Source organism: Diadema antillarum, unplaced genomic scaffold (genome assembly GCF_040938485.1).
Source record: "Diadema antillarum isolate AM-2024a unplaced genomic scaffold, OU_Dant_1.0 scf00000051, whole genome shotgun sequence".
NCBI lineage: Eukaryota > Metazoa > Echinodermata > Echinoidea > Diadematoida > Diadematidae > Diadema > Diadema antillarum.
The window spans coordinates 1,097,263-1,124,757 of NW_027270940.1; the positions used below are offsets into that span (position 1 = coordinate 1,097,263).

General features: G+C 41.2%; 1 protein-coding gene across 1 annotated transcript in view; it reads left to right on the plus strand.

Moving 5' to 3' along the window:
- Nucleotides 1-24,228, plus strand: part of LOC139715593 (26S proteasome non-ATPase regulatory subunit 2-like) — a 28,543-nt gene extending 4,315 nt beyond the window's left edge. The window contains exons 4-20 of the mRNA XM_071627155.1: nt 2,353-2,474; nt 3,021-3,248; nt 4,698-4,856; nt 5,764-5,908; nt 8,052-8,112; nt 8,594-8,746; nt 11,279-11,385; nt 13,288-13,415; nt 14,361-14,448; nt 16,140-16,302; nt 17,216-17,317; nt 17,999-18,234; nt 19,195-19,363; nt 19,762-19,983; nt 21,106-21,224; nt 21,882-21,996; nt 23,216-24,228. Coding sequence (XP_071483256.1) covers nt 2,353-2,474; nt 3,021-3,248; nt 4,698-4,856; nt 5,764-5,908; nt 8,052-8,112; nt 8,594-8,746; nt 11,279-11,385; nt 13,288-13,415; nt 14,361-14,448; nt 16,140-16,302; nt 17,216-17,317; nt 17,999-18,234; nt 19,195-19,363; nt 19,762-19,983; nt 21,106-21,224; nt 21,882-21,996; nt 23,216-23,283 — 2,385 coding nt within the window. The 3' untranslated portion in view covers nt 23,284-24,228. The remainder of the gene's footprint in view (nt 1-2,352; nt 2,475-3,020; nt 3,249-4,697; nt 4,857-5,763; nt 5,909-8,051; nt 8,113-8,593; nt 8,747-11,278; nt 11,386-13,287; nt 13,416-14,360; nt 14,449-16,139; nt 16,303-17,215; nt 17,318-17,998; nt 18,235-19,194; nt 19,364-19,761; nt 19,984-21,105; nt 21,225-21,881; nt 21,997-23,215) is intronic.
- The last annotated feature ends 3,267 nt before the right edge of the window (nt 24,229-27,495 follow it).

Consider the following 27,495-nt stretch of genomic DNA (forward strand, 5'->3'; position numbering starts at 1 on the left):
TCTAGAGTTGTATAATTCCAAAGATATTGGCAGTTCAATTTGTCTTTTCAATTTCATTTTCTGCCTCGGTAATTCATTCCCAAATCTGTGTCCTTTAGTCCCAGATCCTGTATTTGAAACTCAAGTAAATCCCGGGTCGAGTCCTGGAAGAGTTTCTTTTGTCCACTTGAGAAGGAAGCACCTACTAATCCTTCTTTTGTCTCTACTACGGCCGGGCGCACTCTATTGAAATCGGCAGGCCTTTGTACGCGAGGAGTTTGTGCTCGTGCAATTCCTTGGTTTACAGCTACCTTCCGTCCACTGTACATGTACATAGACATGAACAAAAGCGTGTTCTTCTTTTGTATATGCTAGCGTGGGGACGATTAGTGAAGTTCACTGTCCAAGACAAAAGGATGAAAGACTTGACCGACGAACAAAAGCTTTTCCCTCTTTTAGGGACAAAATGAAAGCCGCTCCCGCAGGAGAGCGCCCAAGCAGAGCAATGCGAGTGGAAACGCATAGACAACACAGGCAGATTCATTAGCATACACACGCGTGGTTTATCAATGAGATATTTGATCTATACACATCTCGCAGAGGGTGCGCTCCCTGCGGATTTTCCCGACGCGAAAAAAATACTTCTAGCTGAAAAATCACGCGTTTACTCAAAATTTTCCAATGTAAGCATACTCATATTTTTAGTGGAAACGATGGATATGCTAATCAGCTACCAGTGCATGTAAGTGGCAGTTTCTTGTTGTAACGCATTTTGGTACCACAAGAACTTAAATGACCAATGTTTTTCGCGCTCTTCTTAGTCGCCGATTGGCGACCATGGCACGTCAGGACTAAGGTCGCCGAACGGCGACCATGCCACGTTAAGAGTTAACTCGCAACCTGCCAAAGAACCTGCTGTCCTTTACTTTTCTTCTCTTCTGTTGAATTGTGCTTTATTATTGTTGTGCAATACTGCTTCTAGTCTTATTACTATTTAAATGACAATGATATTGATGTTGATAGTGATAGTGAAAAAAAGAAAAGATAAAAGTACCGATGGGATGATATTGTGTGTAAAACTCATTGAGCAAGGATGCTTGATCCATGTGTGATTTGACCTGAGAATTTGTTCAACAATGGAGAGCCATAACCACTACACCAATCCACTAAACCAATTCTCCCAACCACGCTGTTTTCACAGGGGGGGGGGGGGGGGGGGGGGGGGAGTGAAAAAGAAAAATTAATTATACCTGTATCTAGGGTTTCTAGGGACTACTCATCTCAGCCACTTCTGAAGTCATTGCACTGGCTTCCTTTGAAGCAACGGATAATCTTTAAAGGACAAGTTCACCTTCATAAACATAAGGATTGAGAGAATGTAGCAATATTAGTAGAACACATCATTGAAAGTTTGAGGAAAATCAGACAATCCGTTCAAAAGTTATGAATTTTTGAAGTTTTTGTGCAGTACCCGCTGGATGAGAAGACTACTGCAGTGTATGAATAACTTAGATGTCACATGCGTACAACAATATAAGGAAAATATAAAGAGAATTTCACAAAATTCCATCTTTTGAAAAAAGTACACATTCCCCTGACTCGTTACCGATAAATGTTATGGGTAATATTATTCCCCCTGCCTTTAGAAAGAGGCAAGTCAATTGCTCTTTTATTATGCGAAAAAAGTGAAAATATGTTGAATTTTCTTTTATATTTTCTTTATACTGTTGTACGCATATGACTCACAAGCTGTAGTAGTCTCCTCATCCAGCGGTTCCAACACAAAAATTTAAAAAATTCATAACTTTTGCATCGATTGTCCAATTTTCCTCAAACTTTCACTGATGTGTTCTACTAATATTGTTGTATTTTCTCAATCCTTATGTTTATGAAGGTGAACTTGTCCTTTAAACTAGTTTGGTTTGTCTAGAAAATCCTCAACAATCAAGCTCCAAAATAGTTGACACCTGTTTGACTTTATATACACCTACCAGAAATTTGAGGTCATCCAGTGATCCGCTTCGTCTCACATACTCTGTTACTCGCACCTTAGCCGGTGATAGGACATTTACTGTGTCTGCTTCAAAGCACTGGAACAATTTACCACTTACCGTTAGACAGTCTCCATCAGTCAGTGTTTTCAAAAAAGCCTAGAAAACACATCTTTTTAGTAGCAACTAGTTCGTAGCTATAACATTTGTCGAATTTCACATACTGCAAGTACATACTTTGAATTGATTGTAAGCACATTGGGCCATGTTGGAAAAGCACACTATGAATAATGACAATAATGATAATAATAATAATAATAATAACGATAATGATAATAATCTCCAAATCATAGTTTTCATGCCTGTTTTTTTTTTGATGCAGTGTTTCTGTGCAGACATCGTGTCCGTGCTCGGAATGACCATGAGTGACTCCAAGGACTGCCTGAAGTACCGGCTCCTGGGGTCCAAAGAAGACATAGCCTCGTGGGGGCACGAGTATGCCAGGTAATAGAGGGAGCCCTCTGGTCTTGGCAGGAGGGAGATACATTTGTAGTAACTCTTTGACGTTTCACACATGTTTACATTCAAGACACGTGCTAGAATTAAAAAGTCCAGAAAATTCAATGAAATGTACAAATTGGTAATTTTTATTTTTCTAGTTTTAAAGGAAAATCAAATACCTCTATCAGATGTTGGGAAAATAGTACCCTATCTTATGTCAGTAACAAGTCAAGGGAATATGTGTCTTTCAAAAAGATATATTCTACAGAATTCTCTTGATATTATTGCAATGTCTGTACATATAGGTTTACCAGGTCAATAACTCATGGAGATGTGCTAGTCCAAATTTCCTCAAACATTACTGATGTGTTCTAAAATGTTCTCTGCATACTTTAATTTTATTCTTAATCTAAAAACATTGTGTACATATACACCTAAAACATAATTTCCCCCTTTAAAGAATATGAATGGAATTATGCCATACAGTGTACATCAAGTGTTGTACACCATATGAAAACCTCTCCAAAACTGCCCACATTTTTTTGACAGGCACCTTGCCGGTGAGATTGGACAGGTGTGGAATGAGACGGACGTCGAGAAGGATGCTGAGCAGAGGGAGCGGCTGCTGGGTCTGGCCAAGGAGATCGTGCCCTACCACATGCAGCACAACGCCGAGGCCGAGGCCTGCGACCTCCTCATGGAGATAGAGAAGCTGGACCTACTCCAGGACTACGTGGACAAGAACGTCTTTCCCCGCGTCTGTCTCTATCTCGTCAGGTGATTACGTTTATTCCAGTTATAATTATACTGTATACGCCATATATTTCGCAGGGTTTTTATTTTTCGTGAATTTCGCAAATAGAGAGCTATTTGCAAATTTAAGAGCATGCAAAAACACTAGATCTGATCCCGTCATGAATGCAATGTGCATGAGTACATTTCTTTGTTCATTACTGTACTCTACTATAGTAAATTGTGAAAATGGTGTGTGGTAATGATCAAACAGATCCTTGTCATTAGATAAATTTCCTGCAGACATTTTCGGTTAAAAAAATAAAACAATGATGTTTCACTGGAGGATATGCTGCTGTGACTGCTACAACCAATCAGTTGTGGTGACTGCTACAACCAATCAGTTGTGGTGACTGCTACAACCAATCAGTTGTGGTGACTGCTACAACCAATCAGTTGTGGTGACTGCTACAACCAATCAGTTGTGGTGACTGCTACAACCAATCAGTTGTGGTGACTGCTACAACCAATCAGTTGTGGTGACTGCTACAACCAATCAGTTGTGGTGACTGCTACAACCAATCAGTTGTGGTGACTGCTACAACCAATCAGTTGTGGTGACTGCTACAACCAATCAGTTGTGGTGACTGCTACAACCAATCAGTTGTGGTGACTTGGAAAAAACAAAATCTGGCTTGCTCTCTCGTCACAAGGTGACTCTAGGGTAACGTCAGAGACCTTTCCAAACAAGATAGCAGCTTCATTTGCCTGGAAATCTTATGATTTCTCTGCGATATCTTCTCAGTTGCGGAGATGTCTTAATGTGACGTCTCTACATCAGTGCCTGAGGTTTTTAAGGTGTCTCCGCAAGGTTGTGGAGACACCTTAAAAATGTCGCAGACAATCACACATAATTTTATAGTGCTATCCAGCCACATTGGAATCCGTAATGTCAAATACAGCCTTGTCAGTGCTTGATGATATTTGTTCATTATGAAATGGTTATGGATCCTAATCAAATGATTGGCAGAGAGCTATCATGTGACCATGTAATTTGCCTAAAATCCTGAATTTACTTTTCAAAGGCTTTAAATAGTACAGTACTGACTGGTAGAAGCAACCGCTAATGTGTGCTCAGCTGCATTGCCTGTGTACTATAAATGCATTAGAGTGGTTTCTGTGTGCAGTTCAGTTTACCAGCTTGGAGCTACACTTTGTAGCCTTTACCCTGAGGATCTTTCTATTAAAGAAGGCTACCATGGAATTTAGATCCTTTCACCATCTTATAAATCAAATAATGCACATTACCTGGTCAGGCATTTGTAAAATTATCCACCCTCTTCAACTTTGGAATAATGCAAAACACACTTATGAACTGTTTCAAAGTTATTGTCCAATGGATAATTCTTGATTATGCCCTGTGTAATATGTATTATTTGCATCTTATATCGCCTTTTTGGTCAATATCATGTGAATGTTTTCCTCTCTCCACAGCTGTGTGAACTATGTCCCTGAGCCTGAAGATTCCATCCTACTCAGGACGGCACTGAACATATTCAGGAAGTTTGACAGTCATCCGGAAGCCATGCGGTTGGCGATTCGACTCAACGACATGGAACTCATCGAGAAGATATTCACATCGTGCAAAGACAAGTTAGTATGCCTGGTCTTGATTTGATTGCATCTGATATTCATTTCTTTCACACTTTCCTTGATATTGTTTGTTTTGTTTTTATGTTGCAACAGCCTTTAGATCTGAACATTTATTTCCTTCTATTTTCATGTTTACATCTGGTATTGTAGCAATATTTCTTGATAATGATTGTCTTGTCAGTAAAAAGCAGTGCACAGCCCTTGACTAGTGAGATCTCTCGGACTTTTCTAAATATTCTGCCTTTTATTTGCTGTTAGTTGATTGCCCAGAAGTAGCTGGCGTACATGGTAAACTAGCACACAATAGGATGTTCACAGTTGCTTTTTTTAGTGATCATAATAATTATTTGGTTTTGTATGTCTGTTGGTAAAAAGTAATGAACAGCTCTTAATGAATGGGATGGCAGTGTTTTCTCGACTTATTCTATACTATTTTTGTATCCACTGTCATTGTTTGTTGCAGACTGGTCCAGAAGCAGCTGGCCTTCATGCTTAGGGTGCTACAAGTGTGCCATTTTTTGAATGTTTACAGTTGCTATTGTCAGTGATCATACTACTCAATTGATAGTACGTGTCTGGCCAGTAGAAATCAGCACACAGCTCTCAACCAATGAGATCACAGTGTTTCATGAACTGTTGCTCTGTAATATTTTAGCTGATGTCATTGGTCAATGCAGACTGGTCAAAAAGAACCTGACCTACGTATGAATTATGCTTAGGGTGCTACAAGTATGCAGTTTTTGAATGTTTTTGTACAGTTGCTATTGTCAGTAATCATTCTAATCATTTGATATCACACACCTTGCCAGCAGAAATCATTCCACAGCGGTCAACCAATGAGATTGCAGGGTTCTTTTGACCTGTGGTTCAATAATCTTCTTTCATGTGCTGTCATTGGTTGATACAGGCTGGTCCAGAAGCAGCTGGCCTACATGCTGGGCTCACAGCAGATCTTCCTGGAGCTGCCTGAGGAGACAGAAGATTTTGATGACCTGGTGGAGATCATGTCTAGCACTCAGCTCAACACACACTTCTTGGCACTGGCCAGAGAGGTAGGAATGTGACCTGGGCTACTGGCTAGCTAAAATGCCAGCTGTTTTTTCTCTCTCTTTTTTTTTTTTTTTTTTGGGGGGGGGGGGGGAGAAGGGGGGGGGGGGATGGGGAGGAAGGATGTGGTATTTTGTACATTTTGTTTCATGAAAAACACTATTTCTCTCGGTATGTATTACTTCACCAAGGCTGCCAAGTCTCTCTGACTCTGACCAGAATGCAGAATCTTCAAATATGGGAATAATTTTTGCCCATTGAGATGCATTCACATGTGCCACACAAGTATCTCCTTTAATAGGTGCTTTCTCTAATATTTTATCAGATTTTAGTGGCTAATCATGCTTAAGGCAGAAAAAGGTAAAATACCTTCTTACCACCAAGAATATGCTATTTCAGCCCTGAAAATACTGCAGTCCTGTTTACAAGGTTGGCATCTCTGGCCAGGATATCCAAGAGGTTTATTAAACCCTAAAAAGACTGGGGGGAGGGGGGGCCTAAACATTTCACGCGATTACTCTGCAACACGCAATGCTCTCGACGCGATGCTCTATGACTTTTTTCTTTCGAGTTTCGCGCACATTTTGACACCAAATTTGTGACGCCCGGGGGTACGGTTCTGAAGTTACATAACTTTTGTGCCCCCCCCCCATAGAACTTCTTTATTACATGATGTATGACCGTCATATTTTCACATCGGTAGAGCAACTCGTACTCTACATGACCCAACATTTGAAAGTTCTCAAGGTCATCCACAGAGGGCGCTATTTATTAAAATATAAAGAAATACATCGGAAATATGCTAAAATAATGTTTTTTCTGTTTATTTCTTTATCCAAAGTATATATCTTTTTATTTTGTATCAATCATTTTCATATTTACCTAAAAGGAAAAGCAACTCAACCTTCACTATTTGTTATGGTTCAAATTTCTCAAGGTCAACACATGGGGGCGCTTTTCATTGCAATATAAAGATATATATAAAACCTATGATGTATTGCTTGGAATAGATACATATATTGGTATTGCATTTCATATTTCCAAAATATTGTGATTTTGAGTTTGTAGATTGATAGTATGATAAACAAATGATATTACAGGCAAAACTTGTGTGAAGATAACACAAAATAAAAGGGTAGTCTTTGGAAGATGCTGTATTTTCGATTATTTCTATTATATCTATTGTTTGATGCCTATGTCATATAGAAAACAAAGGAAATAATAAGAAAACCATTTCAGGATAATTCACAACCATAATTCCTTCACCCTTTGGTCCTTCAGCAAATTACAAGCCAAGAAATCCCCCATTTCATCCATTATTATACTGTTAACTGAAATTGGAACAGAAAATCATGCAAAATCTGACGAACATGGTTGGCAGTTTATGGTTGCCATGGCAACCAGCAATATTGGACATAGCTAGATTATACATCAGAATGTGCGCAATAAGATTTTAGGAAAAGTTACCAAATTTGGTTGAAATCGGGTAAAGGGTGTAGGAGCAGCAAACAAAAATATGGTGGGGGGGGGGCACAATGTGCCCCCCTTGGGCTTTGTAGGGTTAACTCTGCATGCCTCGTAATTCTGAGACCCCAGGATCATTTCATGGCAAAGTTGTTGTTATTTTGAATTTCTGAAGATGTGTGTCATTCCATTGTGAATAGTTTTGCCAAAGTTGTACTTATTTCTAATTTTAAAGTGTTTGTCATTCAGTTGTGAATATTTAGGCCTAAAAGGCTCTTTATGCCAAAAGGCTATTTACACCAAAGGGCTACTTATGCCAAAAGGCTATTGGATTTCAGCCTTGATTCCAGGTTTCACTATTGTTTTTCTTTTATCTATGCTGGCAAAAGTAGCTTAAACTTAGCCTCAACTCCAGCCTGCGCAATGATGTTTTAATGTACACTGACCAGCATGGTTTTGACTTGGCCTACAGTTTACTAGTCGAATCAGTGATATCTGTGTGTACATGTACGCGTACAGTATGTATCTATGGGCGATACGAGTTGAAACATAGCCTTGATTCCAGTCTTTGCAATGTTTATATTCTAATTCACACTGGCCAGAAATGTGGGCATCTTCACTTGAATACAGCATGCATTTCTGTTCCTGAGAAATGTGTGTGTGCCGTTTTCTTTTTCCCTTCAGCTTGATATTATGGAGCCGAAGGTGCCAGAAGATATCTACAAGAGCCACTTGGAATCAACAAGTAAGTCTACAGCTTGAATGGGAGAATTCCTTTTCCTAATTATATGTCTTGTAATTATACCAACACTTTGCACAGAGAGATCGAGAGCGAGGAAAACATGGCCCAAGGGGAAGAGCAGACAAAAATAAAACTTCTGCTCTGTATTTATGCACCCTGTATGATAACTGTTGTATTATGAACAATCTTATGTAGTGTGTCAGTAGTTTCTACCTGATTTTTTTAGTAGATTGAGATACTCGTGTTTCTTTGTGGTATTTTGTGTTGGATTTTTTTGTTTTATTATTCAGCTTACATGAAGAGCATTTAGTTGGCTGTGTTTGAGCACGATGTGTATGGTGTTTTCTATTATTATTATCATTATTATTATTGTTGTTATTCTTTTTCTTATTATTGTTATTGTTATTCTTCTTCATATTATTGTTGTTGTTGTTGTTGTTGTTGTTGTTGTTTTTAATTCAATACTTTTACTTCCTTCAAACAGGGCCGTCATTTGCACCCAGTGGGTCACAGGTAGACTCGGCGAGGCAGAACCTGGCGGCGTCCTTCGTCAACGGGTTGGTCAATGCCGCGTTCGGCCAGGACAAGCTGCTGACCGAGGACGGGAACAAGTGGATCTACAAAAACAAGGAGCACGGTGAGTGTTGGTAACCTATATAAACCCATTAGACCAAATTCACAAAGGAAGTTTAAATGATCAGCTTGCGATTGTCAATCATCAAATTGCCAACTCTGAATTCACTGCAAATGTTATGCTCAAGAAAAATTGTGTGGCATACGTTGAATTCATTTATCTTACAAAAACGTGGATATAATTTTATTAAAAGTTTATAATTTGAGTGAGAAACACAAGCTTTTATCTGCCAAAATTTGGTACTGATTCACGATTCAGTTTTGATATAGACTCAAGCAGCAATGAACTACTTAATTTTTGCACCAAACCAGACGATCATGTTTTGCCTGCAAAATATTTTTTCTTTACCTTATGGAGCACTGATTTTGAATGATAAGAACTGTGATACAAAGATAAAGCACCTGACCGCACATATAGATATTATTTTGTTCTTTGATTTCTTGTTAGTGACTGCATTTGTCACAAAGACACCACAGGCATGTGAATACTACAGGTGTGGAAAAACAGGAAGAAGAGAAAAACATTGTTTGACTGTACCGTTTTTATAAACATTGTAGAAGCAAGCTTGCGTTATTAGCATGCTGTAAATCTGTGATGCTTGTAGCCTATTAAATAGCTAAAAAACATTCAGAGAAGAAATAAATTGTTTTACTGCACATGCGCGAGACAGCTGTTCCCATTGTCGACCAGGGACGATGTGGTGTATCATCAATGTTAGCATTGCAGATCTAACTAGAGGAGCACTCTGAGAGCGCGGACCTCCGCCAAGCATGCAGCTCATTTCCACCACTGATCTTGTTCTTCCGTAGAGATATCAGTGATTTCCACCCATACGTACTGCATTGTGTGCTGAAAGTTGCCAGATTTTATTTCCCAATATAGAAGCCTTTGTTAGCTCACCTGAGCCGAAGGCTCAAGTGAGCTATTGCGATCGCTCTTCGTCCGTCGTGCGTCGTCCGTCGTGCGTCGTCCGTCGTCCGTCGTGCGTAAACTTTTTACATTTTCATCTTCTTCTTGAGAACCCCATGACCGATTTTCACCAAACTTGGCAGGTAGCATCCCTAGGGGGATAGGATCTCAATTTGTTCAAATGGGCACCATGGCCCACCTGGGGGGCCCCAGGGGGGCCCAAACACCCTAAAATTAAGGAATCTTTAAAAATCTTCTTCTCTAGAACCAGAAGTGATAGGGCTTAATTGATACGTTAAGTAAGTACATTGATGACTGTAGTTTCAAGTGTGTTCATGGGGGAATCAGGGGTGCCCCCCTTGGGACCCAGGGGAGGGGGGTGGGGAGGGGTCCTAATGGGGCCTAAATTGTACATTTTCATCTTCACTTTGTGATCGCCATGTCTGATTTTCACCAAACTTGGTAGGTAGCATCCCTAGGGGGATAGGATCTCAATTTGTTCAAATGGGCTCCATTGCCTACCTGGGGGGTCCCTAGGGGGCTAAACCCCCTAAAATTAAGGAACCTTTAAAAATCTTCTCTAGAACCAGAAGTGATAGGGCTTAGATGATACTATGAGTTAGTACATTGATGACTGTAGTTTCAAGTTTGTTCATGGGGTTGGCGGAATCTGGAGTGCCCCCCCCCCCCCCCCCCCCCCCCCCCCCCCCCCCCCCCTTAGGACCCAGGAGAGGGCTGGGGAGAAGTCCTACAATACAGTTGTAATGGAGCCTGAATTGTACATGTTCATCTTCTTCTTGAAAACCTCAAGATGAATTTTGACCAAACTTAGCAGGTAGCATCCCTAGGGGGATAGAATCTCAATTCCTTCAAATGGGCACCATGTCCCTCTTGGGGGGGGGGGGGACTAGGGGGCCCACCCCCCCCCCCCCCCCCACATTAAGGAATATGTAAAATCTTCTGCTCTAGAACCAGAAATGATAAAGCAAAGTTAATACCATGAGTTTGTACATTGATGACTTTAGTTCCAAGTTTGTTAATTGCAGATTCAGATCCAGGACTGCCTGCCCCCCCCCCCCCCCCCCCCCCCCCCCCGAGTTGAGGGGGGGGGGGGGAGGGATCCGTATGCAGACCTAAAGTTTCCAATGTTCTCAGGTAAGAGTGTGCAAGAATGCATGGAAGTTGAAATTGCGATACTCAGGTGAGCGCGTGACCCGCGGGTCTCTTGTTACGTCATAAACCCTTATCTGCACGGCGCGCCTCACCCCAGCATTTTTGAGCACGCACTTTAGTGCGCGCAGGCAAACCTCAAATACGCGCAGCCTGAACTCCAAGTTCATTGACCCTACCTGCTAAAATATCAAAAATCCTTCATAAATTCCTTAAAAATTCTCGCATCACTACCAAAAGTTAATCGTTTGGTACTTGTGTCATTCTCAACCTTTCCTGCAAGTTTCATCCCAATCCGTCAACTACTTTTTGAGTTATTTTGCGCACGGACAAACTAACAAACCAACGGTAACGAAAACATAACCTCCTCCCTTGGCGGAGGTAATAATGCATGATATTGTATTTATATGATCAGGGATAATAAGAACTAGCCACTGTGCTCTGTCTGTATGGTAGGAATGCTGAGTACCACAGCATCCCTGGGCCTGGTCCTCCTCTGGGACGTTGACGGAGGACTCACACAGATCGACAAGTATCTCTACTCATCAGAAGACTACATCAAGGTATTCTTTTCTTTCCTATATCTTCCTCAATCGTTCCTTCTGCCCTTTCCTTCTCTGCATCATTTTGAATGGCATACTTTTTTAGACTACTAGTACATTAACCCTAAAAACACTGGGCTATTTTGGTAGCTCGAAAGACGGGGGGGGGGGGGGGGGGGCTAAAGGGACCCCCCCTTCAGATCTCGGCCACGGATCGCGCGATTGCCGCGGAAATTTGCACAATGGTAGTGTGCGATGTAATCTACAAGATCGTATATTTAAGTTTTCCAAAATAGTCTTCTTTTATTTTATTTTGATTAATTATGCAAATTTATGCGAGAAATCGGACTCTTTGATCTAAATCAGTAAAGCTCCAAAAGTGCTCATTTTTGGTCTAATTATTCTTTGTGGCATTCTTAGCAAATGTACTTGAAAAAAAATTCGGTATCAAAGTTAATTTCTTATTTATTTTATTGTTTTATGAATTTCTTTTGTATTTCCTTGTTTTTTTTCGACCTTTTGTTTTTGTTGTTTATTTTACAAAAATTGTGGCAGACACTTTTTGAAGCATAATACTCCTAAAACAAATGAATTTTAGCCATTGAGAGTAAAAATAAGCATATTTATATGAACCATGTAAAAAAACTCCATTTGCATTGACTTTGTACACAAAATCACATTTTTGGGCCATTTTCGGCCTCACGTGCATGTACAAAAAGTTATGTAACTTCAGAACCGTATCCCCGGGCGTCACAAATTTGGTGTCAAAATGTGCGGGAAACTCGAAAGAAAAAAGTCATAGAGCATCGCGGCGAGAGCATTGCGTGTTGCAGAGTAATCGCGCGAAATGTCGAGGGGGGGAGCTTTTAGGCCCCCCCAGTCTTTTTAGGGTTAAGATATCTTTTCCTTTATCTTCCTCCATCGTACCTTCTCCTGCTCTATCCTTCTCAGCTTCATTTTGAATGGCAAACTTTAAAGACTACTTCAAGGCATCCCTCCCTTTCTTTTATCTTCCTCCATCATTTATTCTTCATTTCTTTCCTTCTCAGCATCGTCTTGATGGTATATTTTAGAAACCATGTAGCGTTGGAGATTCATGGGTGGTCCAATTCATTCGCTGCCCTCCGGGATACATTTGAAAAGCACGTATAGCACCGGTCAGCGAATACGTGTATGTGCATTGAAGCGTAGGCTCATTGTCATTGGTCGTCTCCATTTTGCACTAGATTTTTTTTTTTGTCCATGGCCTAAATTGGAACCATTGATTTGAGCTACCTATTAGCAAGGTTGTACATTAAAGTTGTTTAAGGAAAACTCGAACACCTTGACCTGGTTTTGACTTACCCTACTTGCAATTAGTTTACTTGTTCTTGCAGCTACTTTAGAAGCTTTGGTCACTTATTAGTTGGTAAGGTCATAAAATAAAGTTAAAGTGAAAACTACAACACTGAATTCCATCAGACTAATATCTTGACCTGCCATTAGTGTACTTGCTCTCGAATCTGTTTTAGACACTTCGGCCACCAATTACTCATTAACATGAGATAGATTGGTTGAGTGAGCGCCCGTCATGTTAGGCAAAACCCGGCTGACAGTGAACAGTGCCATAGATAAGGAGAGTCTGGCCAACTCAGTTTTCGACTTATTAGCTTTGAAGCCCATGATTGGTCAATGACTAATCTTGTGATGTACATCTTACATGTGTACATGCCGCCATGTTGTTGCCAGACAGAGCACATACAATGTGCCCTTTGTTAACTACCCTCTACTTTGCTTGCTTTAATTACGTATGTTGTCTGAGCGTACATGCTAACCCTCCAATGCCTAATACACTGGGTAACGACATGGCCCCCATTGACAGCAGTTGGCCAGACTCTCTTTACTTCTGATAGTGACTGGACGGTGTTTTTCTTTTCTCTCCAGTCTGGCGCCCTCTTGGCTTGTGGCATCGTGAACTCCGGCGTGAGGAACGAGTGTGACCCCGCCCTTGCCCTCCTTTCTGACTACATCCTACACAACAACAACGCCATGAGGATAGGTGCTATATTTGGGTAAGGCATTGAAATCGCGAATAGCGCTTCCTCCAGTGTAGACACGGATGACAACACTGGGTATGCATGGTGGTAATGCAATGATGTGGCTTTTGGTGTTGGTGTCCCAGTGGTGGTGTTTGTGTTTGTGTAGGTGTATGTTAAACTAGAAAAGCACTCAGAGAATGTAGAGCGGAACTTCAAGCTGGCTTATTGTTTAGTTTCATATTCAGCGACACCAAATGGACATCTTCCCATCAACTCCCCTCACCGTTTGACACGCGTTTATTGAGATTGCAAAAACAGTGTCTACTGTCGTATTCTCAGGAGAATGCTATGAGCACATGAGAATGAAAATCATCTTTAATGCAAATGACTCTTGCCTTTCATGGCAATAAATAGTGGTCACAGCATCTGATAGCTATTCAAGTGTGAATTATAAAGGGTCAGTCTCCAGTGCGCTGAGCAGTCTTCTACAGAGTCATGCAGCACGTGAAGCTAGGATTGCTCTTTAGTATCCATGCAGGAAGTCATACCTACAGGGAATTCTCGGTTATTCATTTGAGCAAGGTATCAGTCCAATTCATCATCAAAACACATAACACCTATATGAGGTTGAAATGTGGTATGCAGATTGATGTCCAAACATCAGATTGTCAGATGAAATTCAAGGGATATACAAAGTTACTTCAGAGTTTCAAGAAGGATTCACTGTTATAAATATCAACAAGTTTTCCTCCCATATATGTCATTAAATCACTCAAGTTTATTAATTTGTCTGACAATGCAAGGGAAACTCTTGAAAGGACATTCCCAGTTTTGTATTCGATTATGGGTTTAAATACAACTTTGCGAGCACTTGTACTGCCTTTTAGGACAGATCTACATTATGCAACACAAAATGCTACCGGTTGGCATATTATTCTTATTTTTCTGTCCTGTTCCTGGAATTCTTGCCCCAAACAGGCTTGGCTTGGCCTATGCTGGTTCGAATCGTGAAGATGTCATCCAGCTTCTTCTACCAGCTCTGGCGGACTCGAAATCCAGCATGGAGGTAGGTCGCTGAACTCGTACCAGGTTTACCTGTAGGTTCGCAAAAGCTCCAGTCAGTCTGTGCAAAACTGTGTAGTTTACTTCCAGTTATAGGCATAATTTACTGTTTGCAGATGAAACAAAAGCCCAGCATTAGTGCTTTAAAATAGTTCTAAAATGTGAGTTAGAGATAGAAACAACCACTGTAAAAATTTGAATCTGTATAATCAATGTTAAGTATTGTTAAATGCACAAAATGTGAACAGTAGTTATAATTGAAATGTTTCCAGACTATTGTAAAACCGTATACAGTTATGGTTTATTGAGAAAAATACTGATATATATCTCCTTATATTTTAGGCTTTCTTGTGAATATTTTGTATGATAGGATGTTTTATGATACAACAGACCTACACATCCATCAAATGTGATATTTTGAATATTTTTTAAATCACTGCTCCTAAAGGTACACTTGTAAACAGGACCTTTAACTTTATGGAGTTTCAGCATGTGATCATGCTACTGACAACATTTTGCCTGGTTTGAGTGATTTGAAACTACATGTAACCTGTAGTTTGGGCTTCTAACAGGCATGCTCGACACAGGCAAAACAGTGCACCCTCACACATTAAAAAAAACACACACAAAAAAAATGCAAAAATGCAACAGCAAGCAACATAATGTGCGATGTGCGTAGACAACACAAAATGGATCAAATCATGTGGCAAACCCTTGCTTGGAGTTTCAGCCGTGTGTTACCACACGCACAAAACTATGCATAGTGTTTGCAAGAATCTAGAAACTTCCCAAGTGCCTGCTGGTAGGTTTTGCAGAAAGTGTAGCTGGTAAGTTTTGTTGGAAGTTTAGCTGGTAAGTTTTGTGAGAATTTTGTGCTCATACTGCCCAAAGTATGTGAAACAAATTACCAGGTAGTGAAACTATAATCTTAGTATGACTTGGGCTGAACAGCTTCTTGTTTCAGACAGTGACTTTGTAACAAAAACTGGGGGGAAACAAGAGCCTTTGTTTTTTTTTATTGCTAAATGTCGGATTTCATTTTCATGCATATTTAAAAGGTGCCTGCGACCAACTTTAAAGTACAAGGTTTCTGCCCATATCTTCAGAGACTAGTGTGATGATATCATGCAATGTGCAAGACTGGTGTCCATTCTGTGGAGATGCAGATTTTTACTTTCATGCTCATTAACTTTTAACACAACCTAACCCAATTCAATTCATCTTTAACCCTACCCAACCTATCCCCTAACCCATTCCAACTGACTCTGAACCCAACCTAACCCCAACTCAATCATCAACCCAATCTAATCCACAAACCACTCCATCCTTACCCCAACCCAATCACAAACCTTAGCTAATCCCAAAGCCACTTCATCCTTACTCCAATCCAGTCACCAACCTAAGCTAATCCCAAAGCCACTACTTCCTTACCCAACCAAACCAGCAACCCAATCCAACCCAAACGCTACCCAACTTAACCCTGACCCAATCACCAACCCAAGCTATTCCCCAACCCACTCCATCCTTACCCAAACCCAATCACCAAGCCAATGCAAGCCAACTCAATCCTCTAGCCAACTTAACTACGAACTGATTCCAACCCAAATCCCAACCCAACCCAACTCAACCCTGCCTGACCCCAACCTTGTTTCAATGCTTAACCCTTTGACTACCGATGCCTTACCATTCCTGTAGGTGGTTGGGGTGACAGCCTTATCCCTGGGCCTGATTGCAGTAGGCACCTGTAACGGCGAGGTGACGAGTACCATTCTCCAGACCCTGATGGAGAAAACCAAGCTGGAGCTGAAGGATAACTTTTCTCGCTACTTGGCCCTGGGCCTGGCTCTCACATACCTGGGTAAGTCCAGTCCAGTACTGTAAAACATGATATATTTGCCGCACAAAATTTTCGCGATATGGAGTCGACAGCCTTTTAATACATGGCATGACATTTTCACGAATTGCCACTGGCGTCCAATGCATATAGTGTAGACAAGAAATTTTATGTGCATTTTAAATTCGCAAATCTTGGCGCTCGCGAAATTCGCAAAATTAAAATACACATATACATTTCTCGTTTTACAGTAAATTGGTTCACAAGGCTCCACCATAAATCTTGGAGTGTTTTGTGGTATGGAATTTCCAGAGCCCATCTCAATTGTGCTTCGGCACCCTTGCAAAATGGAGATTGCGCTGATATTTTCTTTTTCCCTGGCTCCAAAGGGTCTTGCAGGCAGTATATTTTCATGTTGTCCATTTGTTCAGTATAAAACACCTAAGTATCTTCCTGAGTGTTCTGTGAAATCTTGTATGAATGTTGGACACTCTGAATTACTTGATAGATGTAGGGGGCTGGGTATGACGTGGCTCAGTCGGTAGTGTTTCTGCCTTCTAATTGCATGGGTTACATTTGGGCATGGGCTTAAATTCCAGTGAATATTACTGAGCAATAATACGTAACATTTTATCTTCCCCTCTCGTAAGAGGCAAAACAGTATGTCCATCAGATAGGACATAAATGGAGGTCCCATGCCTGAGAGAATCACAACCTACGCACATAAAAGATTCTGCTTCTAGTCCATTGAAAGCAAAGAGCAATGTGCATAAGCCATTGAAGTGGTCTGCCCCAAAGTATGTACAGAACCCCATAGAAGACCAGGTAGTATGACTGAATTTGGGCAATCCTGTCATTTTGTCAGAAAATGCAAACAAAAAACAACATTCAAGAACAACTCCTTGTTTCTCTTTCCCTCTGTGTGTTGCCATGACAGGCAAGCAGGAAGCCGTAGAGGCCACGCTAGCTGCCCTCGATGTCCTCCCAGACCCATACAAAGAGTTTGCCAAGATCTTGGTCGACGTCATCGCATATGCTGGTGAGTTTCATTTGAAAGCTTACTTTGGATTAGATCTGTGACATAGCTTTGTTAGAGAGGGAAGGTCCACATTATGTTTGAAAAGCCATAACATAGTTCTCAGAAGGGCTTAAAATTCATCTTCCACCATGTGGAATTTGCTTACAATATAATGAAAGGCTCTACCATTACCAAGAATCTTGTCTGGCTCACTGCACTTGCCAGGATAATGAGTTGTTTTGGAGTATTGTAAGATCAGAAATGTGGAATAATCAAAGTCAATGTACATATACCTGACGTTTATTCCTGAAGCACCCTCCCATTCAGTAGTGGGTAGGTAGAGCGTTTCTAATGGTATGTCCTAATGAAAACATGTCCTAGCGGTAGTACTTAATTGCATGCAGTTAACTAGCTGTGTATGCAAATCACTCTCGTGCGGTGGATACTGCCATAGCCTGATTTGTCATATCGTAGCAACCACCTCTGGGAATGATCTGAGATTACAATACTTCTCGTGCACTTTTTGGGATAGTCATCACATTTTCGTCATTACCCCTTCTGATCTCCATTTTCCAATGTCTGTTTACTCTGCCCCACCCTCTCCTGCCATGCCCTGCTCTACCACACCCTACCATGCTCCTTCCACACACCCCTGCTCAATACATTCCAACCACCCTCCTGTCACACCCGTGCCGCATCCAGGCACCGGCAACGTCCTGAAGGTGCAGCACCTGCTCCACATCTGCAGCGAGCACATCGAAGAAGAGGATGAGAAAGTGGAAGAGAAGAAGGAGGACAAGAAGAAGGAGGACAAGAAATCAGAGGACACGCCCGCCGAGCTGGCCGCCCATCAGGCCGTGGCGGTCCTCGGTATCGCCATCATTGCCATGGGGGAGGAAATTGGCTCCGAGATGGCCCTGAGAGCGTTTGGGCATCTGGTGAGTCACACTGCCAAAAATGTGTTTCCTCCGTGTAGCGGATTTGGCATTAGAGTACATGTTTGTCGGTAATATGCGAAGAGGAGTTATGGATAGATTGAGGTCTGGATAGCTGCACATATATGACAACAGATTTTTCATCTCCTTTTATCATGATTAGATATATACCAATGCTTCTATTCCGTACCACTGAAAACGTGCTACTATGCCATGTGTCTGTTGGCCTTGATTACAAGAGCAAAGCTGGCAAACAGTATAGTAGAGATCTCCCCAAATCAAGTCTGAAGTAAGCTAACATTATGGAATTTGGAAGGTCTACCCACTTCCATGAAACAATGCTAAAGAGAAGCACGCTCATAACCAAGCAAGAGGAGGCGAAGATGTCAGAACTTGACAACTCTTGGACTGAACTCCTATTTTCATTAGTAACAACAGTGTAGCACCTACAATCCCTTTTGTCTTGATAGTCGCCATTGCTAGCTGATTACAAAGCTATGTGATATAAATGATACAACTAATTCCATGTCAAACAAGGAATTTTCAAATAGATTTATTTACAGGTTAGTGGGAGAATTGCCATATTTCTTTTTCTTTATTATCAGTTTTGCAAGTATCAGTCAATTTTAAAATTCTGTGAAAATCAAAAATACTTTGAAACATATTGCTCATACAGTGCTCCAGATCTTCTGAGCCCTCACAAAACCAACATGTCAAAATGCCATTTCAAACTTTGTATGTAAATATATTACCAAATGAATGAAAAAAACAAAGTTTAAAATGTATGAAGAATTCTGTTTTATATTTTCTTCTGTGTGTGTGTATGTGTGTTTGTTTGTCATTTGTCCCCCTTACCCCTTCCCCCCCCCAAAAAAAAGAAAAAAAAACCAACAACAACATGAATTTTACTACTGTAGCCTCTTTTAAAAAGCTGTTTGTGCTGTTTGTCTTTTCCTATCATAGCTGAGGTACGGAGAGCCCGTGATCCGTCGCTCTGTGCCGCTGGCCCTGGCCCTGCTTTCAGTCTCCAACCCCCAGCTCCAGATCCTGGACACCCTCAGCAAGTTCTCCCACGACCCGGACAACGAGGTCGCCCACAATGCCATCTATGCCATGGGCATCGTCGGAGCAGGTGAGTTTGATTCTGTGGTGGACGTGCGCATTGGAGATATAGATCTGGTCATGAGTCCATACACTTATTTATTAGGCTTTGTGACATATCTCTCCACTATCTCTCAAATGCCTTCCCTATTTCTCCTTTGCTTCTTCTCGAGGATGATACCCACACAGTGCCGGAAATGTTTTCCATATTTGTACCTTCTCTAAAATGGCACCAAAGAATGTAGGAAACTTTTCTATGTTCAGATGTACAGACTTTGTATCAAATCAATCCCTCCCTGATTCCTACTGTTGTAGGGTTTTATTCCTCTCAGAATAATGTCCAAGAAAGCAGGAATATTTAGTTCACATCCACCTCTTCCTCCTCCTCCTCCTCCTTCACCTCCTCCTTCTCCTCTCCCTCTCCTCCAGGCACCAACAACGCCCGGCTGGCCGCCATGCTGCGCCAGCTGGCCCAGTACCACGCCAAGGATCCGTCAAACCTCTTCATGGTGCGGCTGGCCCAGGGCCTGACCCATCTGGCCAAGGGCACCCTGACCCTCTCCCCCTACCACAGTGACCGGCAGCTCCTCAACCAGGTGGCCCTCGGGGGACTTTTGGCCACCACTCTGGCATTCCTTGATGTCAAGAACAGTGAGTGTTTGCTGCTCCAGCTTCTTCCTATAAAATAGCAAAGTGATGACGTTAGTCTTTTGTTGTAGCTTGGGTTGGAGCCAGACATGAGCATAAGCACTTGGGCCAGGGCCCTGTTTCATAAAGCTGTTCATAAAGGTATGCATGGCATTATTATATGCCCAATTCTTTTTTTCTTATGTTTTAACCCTAATCCCACCGGGTTTTTTGAGGGACTTGAAACCAGGGGGGCGTTTCATCAACGAGTTCGTCGGAGTTTTCACCGACAAATTTGCTATCAGCCAATCAGACCAAGGATTTCATTAGCTTTTAACAGTTGTCAGTATAAATCCTTGCGTCTGATTGGCTGATAGCAAATTTGTCGGTGAAAACTCCGACGAACTCGTTGATGAAACGCCCCCCAGATCTCGGCCGTGGATCGCGCGATCCTCGCAAAAATTTGCAGTAAGGTAGAGGCCAATGTAATCAACAAGACTGCTATTAAACTCGACCTCTGCTGTCAAAATCTGTGGCCTTCTAGAAGACGGTGTAGTGATGACTAAAGAGATGATGATAATATTAGTGAGGTTAACCATTTTGCAACATTGTGGTAATCCTGACAAAGATTTCAAGAAGACAATATCAGTTATCAATAATGTTCATCATTGTCATCATTACTGTTTCAGATCTCAATGGCAGCTTATTATACCACATCCCGTGATTAAAAAACCAAAACAAAACATGATATAGCGTATGTCGTAAGTAGAAAGTGACTGATACGTGTACAGTGAAATCTTTTCAGGGCTAACCTCCTCTCCCATTTCCCCCACCCCCAAAAAGCAATGATGTGGAAGCTTGTGCTTTGTAAATTATGCTTTTGTGGTTTCTCTAAACTCCGTAACTTAGCCTAAACTGTCAAAATTTTATGTTCCTGAAGGCAGACTAAAATTAAAGACACTGTTGATTCAAACTGTTGCAGTAGTACCTGTGCACATTGTGAGCTTTTATTTACTGCCGACATTTAATCTTGGTATAGCAGTGATTTCACAAGTATGTATGCCACCTATTCGAAGTGGATGAGGGAGATTTTATAGTGACCTTTGACCCTTGACTTCTGTATACTTTGTATGTTACCTCCTGCAGCCATCCTGAGTAAGTCCCACTATCTGCTCTACGGTCTGGTCACTGCCATGAGACCTCGCATGCTTGTCACCTTTGACGAGGAGCTTCGTCCCCTTCCGGTCCAAGTCCGTGTCGGACAGGTCAGTAGTGTTTTGTTTGCATAAACAGTCTCTCAGAATATGACAACGATTTAACTTCAGATACCAACTTTGTTGCTCTCCTCTGAACTGATTCAAACTTCTTCGCGTCGATCTTTGAAAGTTTGTTCCATATACAAGAGCAATATTTCAAGAGTGGTCTAACAAGGGCCTTATACAGTAGGACAAACACTTCCCTGGTCAGATGCTTAAAAGTCCTTTTGATCAGACGCAGTACTTTATTTGCCTTTGCAGCTACTGTAAAACATGTTATATTCGCCGCCTTAAATTTTTACAAATTGGAGCCGATGGCCTTTTTCATGGCATGAAATTTTTCGCGAATTTCCATTGGCGTTCAATGCATATAGTGTAGACAAGAACTTTCGCATGCATTTTAATTTCGCGAATCTTAGCGCTCGCGAAATTTGCAAAATTTGAATGCCCGCGAACATTCCTCGTTTTACAGTACTTTGTGTACTTGTGTAAATATGTAACATGATGTATTTTCTAACTTATGTACTCTGCAATCCAAGAGAGTCTTTTTTTTTTTTTTTACTCCCTCCCCAAAATTCAACATACAAGCTATCATACTTGTTTTCATCTATATTAAACCTGCCTTCCCTCTCTCCTGCCTCTCCCCCTCCTCCTCCTCCCCTGTAGGCTGTTGATGTCGTGGGGCAAGCCGGCAAGCCCAAGACGATCACTGGATTCCAGACTCACACCACACCGGTCCTACTGGCCTATGGTGAGAGGGCTGAGCTGGCTACGGAAGAATGTATCCTTTTTCACACACCATCTATAAATTTACTCTAAATTTGACACCATGTAAATTCTCTGTGTGTCACTTAATGCTGAGACCGCAACGCTCGAGCGCTTTAATAGAGAAAATATTCTGTTTTTCAAAGCCAGGCAACTTGTCATCAAATGTTGATGCTAGAAATTCAATACAGCAAATATGTTGAGAATACTGAAAGCTTTGCTGTGATATGAATTTTATGACAAAGCTATGGCAATGACACTTTCAAATTACTGCAGCATATTGCATTTTATCAGTCAGTTTAATGTGAAATTGAGCAAAATATGCAGAGTCTGCAAGCCATCAATTGAATTGGGCATGCTAACATGGAACACAATCACTTTACAGCTGTGGTGCTGTCAGTCAGTTGATACTGATTGTGCAAAAGGTAGCCCTTTTGGCATTTTTTTGTTGTTGCCATTTTTCAGTTATATGTGTCAAAAATAGAAAGTAACAAAAGAAAATATTCAATTTTTTTCCTATTTGTGAAGGGTGTCATTCATTCATGCATGCATGCATACAGATACTTGTATGTGCACATACACTTGTACGTGCACACGTCAATGTGCATGTTAATCAACTCTGTCATTGCTGTCTTTCATATTTTCGAATCAGTTATGCTACAATTGTACCTGTCATCCAATTTACATTCTTATGTTGTGACTATCCTGACCAAGCCTGTTTTCTTGCTTGTTTGAAAGACCTTTTGTAATGACAGTACTGGACAGGCTGAACACTTCACCGTCTTAATTTTTTTGTCTATTTTGGGCAATGTAATACTGGCACAAAACTCTAAACAAGGACATACTTTGTTCTACCCGGTTTTTCACGGGTATTTGCATCATACATGTGTAACTGCCAGGGCCGGCGCAGCCGTGGGGGCCGTGGGGGCTCGGGCCCCCACACTTTTTGTGCACCATACAAAGGAATACATAAGGTGTCATCACTTTGTTAGCTCATGAAACCCGGAAGTGGGCCCCCACACTTTTGAAAACACTGCGCCGTTCCTGACTGCCATCACGCAAGGTGAAATCATTTAGAATTCACTGTGCATGGACCAAGTGAGAAACGTTATTTGATGTGTGCATGCCATCCTCTCTTACAGTGTGTGTAAGATTTGAAGATATTGATGAACTTGTCTATCTGTTGTGTAAATCCTAAGCAAAGCATTTCCTTGACACAAGTTTTCCTATCTTAGACCTACCTGCCACGCCCATCATGGAGGGATTCGTCATCCTGAAGAAGAATCCAGACTACGAGCAGTGAGATGCATCTCCCTCGACCCATCCCGGTCAACCCTCTTAGAAGACTTTCATAGTCCAAGATTGAAACATTTTGAATGCACGGGAAGAGAGACATCTTCATGTACAGACAAAACGCCTCAACGGTCACTCTCAAATATAGTGGACGATGTCGAAGCATACACCAGTCCTGGTGTATCCCCACCAGGGTTACCATAGTGAAAATTTTCCAATTTCCGTCAGGAGTTAATGTTGTACTGTGGAAGCATGTGTAGATAATTTTCCCAATATGCTTAAAAGCAAATTTGATTTAATTAGAAAACCAAGAGATGACCAAATATGGTCAAACCTGCAATAGAAGCCACCTGTCTGTAATGATTACCTGGCAGTGTGTAGCAATCACAAAAAAAAAAACCAAATCCTCCACAGTGGAAATGTGTAGTTAAGAACCTGTGTATAACGTCCACTGGCCTCATTCAAACAGCGGCCATAGATTTGGTTGCTGCTGGACAACTGACAAGTATGCACAGTGACTGCCAAGCAATGGTCAGTGGCAGAGTGACTGGCTTACTATAGCATTAATGGCTCCTGGGTCAGAGAGGTGCTGTGGAAACCTGCTAGCAGCTTTTAACCCTCTGTTTGCTTCGAGTGCTGATTGGTACAGGAAACTCCATAGCATTGTACACACTGTCCAAAGTCACTGGTACAGACAGGGTTAGCCAAGAAGCGATGGTTTGATGGGTAGGGTAATTATCTATTAGTAACACAAATTACTTGATATACTGTATACGCCATATATTTCGCGAGTCCAAATTTTTGCGAATCGAGAATTCCTGACGATTTCGCGAGTGGTTAAATTCGCGATTGTGGAGTCCTGTACTGAACGGAGAATTGTACACGCGTACGTCACATTCAAATTGGGATCAGAGTCAATATTTTCGCCTGTCTTTAATTCGCGAATCGCACCTGACTCGCGAAATTCGCGAAAATAAAAACCTCGCAAAATATTTGGCGTATACAGTAGATGTATGAATATGTAGTATTGTGGTATACATATAATAATATGAGACATTAAGATTGTCTATCCCAAAAGTTGCCATGTCAAACCTGTCTCCAACAACCACCTGTCTATAATGACCAAAGTTTGTGTTTCCCTTGAGTGGTTGTTGTAGACAGGTTTGACTGTCCCCTGATTTCAAAATTCCTCTGATGGTTTGTACAGCCCCAGGCAGGAGAGAAGAGGTTTGAAGTCAATGCACTTGTGCAGAGCCTGTTTCTCATGGTGGAACAGTGCAAAGGATTACATCATATGTTTTATTTATTGTCTAGCAGAATGAAAAAGGGTAGAGGTGCTCTGTTTTTGATGAGAAATGAAATGGAATACAGGCAAACCTGTTATAACGAGACAGTTAGGATTGTAAAAATTTTTTGATTTGAAAGAAATTTTGTTACATAAAAGGGACTCAGTCGCTATCAAAATACACATTTTGAATACAGGGAAACCCGGTGAAAACGAGCTCGCACATGAGGTACAGCTTCTAATGAGGTGAATTTGGCCATCCCGATTTTATAAAGATAAAAAGGAAAATGCTGAAGATTATAATTCAGAGTTCTACATCCCTGTGGTCGATTAGTGCTACCACGCATTTTCTAACCCTACCGATTGGCCAGTTGGAGGAGAGAGCTAAGTGCAAGTCTTGCGTCACGACAAGCCAATCTTTGAGCTTTTTCCTTTGCATGGGAGTTTAGCTTTCGAGGATGTGATCAGCTACATGTAGCACCAAAGCTGCCAAGTCTCTCTAATCCTGCTGGATTCTCCCTGACAAATTAATAGATTTGTCCTGTCAAAGAGAATGTAAAGACCTCCCTGATTTAGCAATTCCATTTTCCTATTGAGGTGTATGCAACACGCAAGTGTATTCCCCAAATGTTTTTTTGAATATCACACATTTTGTTGTGTAATATGATGGCCATATGCAGCCGTGTGTGGCACATGCTTCGAAAAGGTAACGGCATTCATGTGTATAGAAAAATGTCAAGCATGTTGCATTAAATGTCAAAAAAAAAAGAAAAAAAGAGAAGATAAAATGAGTAAATATTACTTTCTGTGATTTCAGGTTAGAAATGAAAGCTCATAATATTGATCACTTAAACGTCACTGATGAACGTGTGCGTGTCTTTGTCTTTGTATGTATGAGAGCTGTTTAATAACAGCATGTCAGTTAGAAAAGAATGTATGGAAGGAGGTTTACAATGCTGTAATAAAATGTTTTTTTGTTCAGTTGTAAAGAGCAAGACTGGATGTCTAAGAGTCTCTATGTCATGTTAGTTTTTGGTGTGCGCTGTTATATGTTAATCTTTTGTCATGCCTCTGCCATAAAAGCCCAAATTCACGGAGGTGGTGCAATCGAAACCATGGTTTAAACCATGGACAAAGACCGTAGTTTTTTATGGGGGGGGGGGCAAGTGTTGCATGGCCTATTTCGTTACGAAATCAGTCATGTTGTCGACGAAATGTTCATTTCATTACAAAATGTTGACATTACGTCTACGAAAAGATCATTTCATTAACAAAATGGTAATTTCGTCGACAAAATGACTGATTTTGTAGCGAAATAGGCCATACGACATTTGGCGCCCCATAAAATACTACGGTCTTTGTCCATGGTTTAAACCATGGTTTCAATTGTACCACCTTCATGAATTCGGGCCAAAGTGTCGCTGGAGGCATTATGTTTAAGTTGTCATACTTAAGTGTGTTTTTTAAATATTTATGTTCAGTATAGTTCCCGTCAGCATCTTCAACATTGTTTTTGTCTTACACGAATGTGGCTATCTCCCATTTGGAATGTAATCATACCTCCACCGAAGCCAACACTTGGATTACTATCACCACAACCACCACCACTAATACCAACACTACCACTGCTATAGTGTGCTGTAGTTCAATGAACATGGTTATAACAGAATTTTGTTACAATGACGTAAAAGTTTAGGTCTGACAAATTGTTATAGATAAACATATATATCTTTATATACTTCAGATATTCGGCTATAACAAAATTTTGATACGACGAAAGAAAACTGCCAATCCTGTAAACTTTGTTATGATGCGAGTCGCGTGTATGATAGAATCATACTATATGTACCTACTTCCACAACCTCCACCATCCGCAACACCAACACCACCGTCGCCACCACAAACACTACTAAAATGTACCACCACTACTTCAACCACAGAGTGTTCAGAGAATATACCATTTATCTACCCCTCCCATTATGTTTATTGCACTCCTGGCAGCAATGTTACGAGTAGAACACAACATTTTGAGGTCAATGTTAGGCATAGATATGTTGATTCAAGAATTTCATCAAATTTATTTACAAGTGTTCTTCAATAGTAAATCATACCCTGTAATTGCTATGAATTACATATTCATATAAAATCAATGTATACATATTTACAGAGATGTCTTTCTTCTTTGTTCAACCAACAACGTGTAAATGGCACCAAGTAATCAAAAGAAGTAGAGAAGTTGTTCTGCCTGGGAAGGTGAAAAATCCTCTTTAGAGTGAAAGACAACATGAACTTTAGAGGGCGTCCTGTCCCTGGTTAGAGTGAATCATGCCAGAGTGAATCAGAGCGATCTAAACTGTACCAAGTGGCATGGTTTGGTGTGGTTGACGGAGCAGTCAGTCTTGTGCCAGTAGAGCATGCCACTATAGGGTGCCTCTCCCCTGAGACACACTTTTCTCGTTCCAAGCAAAATTGTGTACAAGCTTATGGGGCACTGATAAAGTGCATACTTTTGTGAATAGTACAAGACTAATACCCCGTTTGTACTTAGTAAAAAGGGGGTTCATGAAGCCTCCTGTAGCAGCCTCGAGCAGCCTTTCAGCTCGGTATAAACGGACCGAATTCAGAAAAGGAGATCCGATCAGGTCAGGTTCTGAAACCACCTACAGGAGCTGGTTTCAGAGGCTGCTATAGCAGCCTTTGCTGCAGTATAAACACTAGGGGGTTCGAGAAGCTGCTTTTTAGCCGACCCGGAGGTAATTGCTGAAGGTCATCGCCTACTTACATAAACAACCCAGCCGTCTCGACCAATCCCGCTGAAGAAAGCCTTTCAACTTGCTCACTTTCATGCAAAAGCCCGCGCCATGTATCAGAGGGAAGGAGCCAGTTTGTCCTGCTAGGGCCTGCTAGGGCCTGCTTTTGGCAAGCAGTATAAACAGA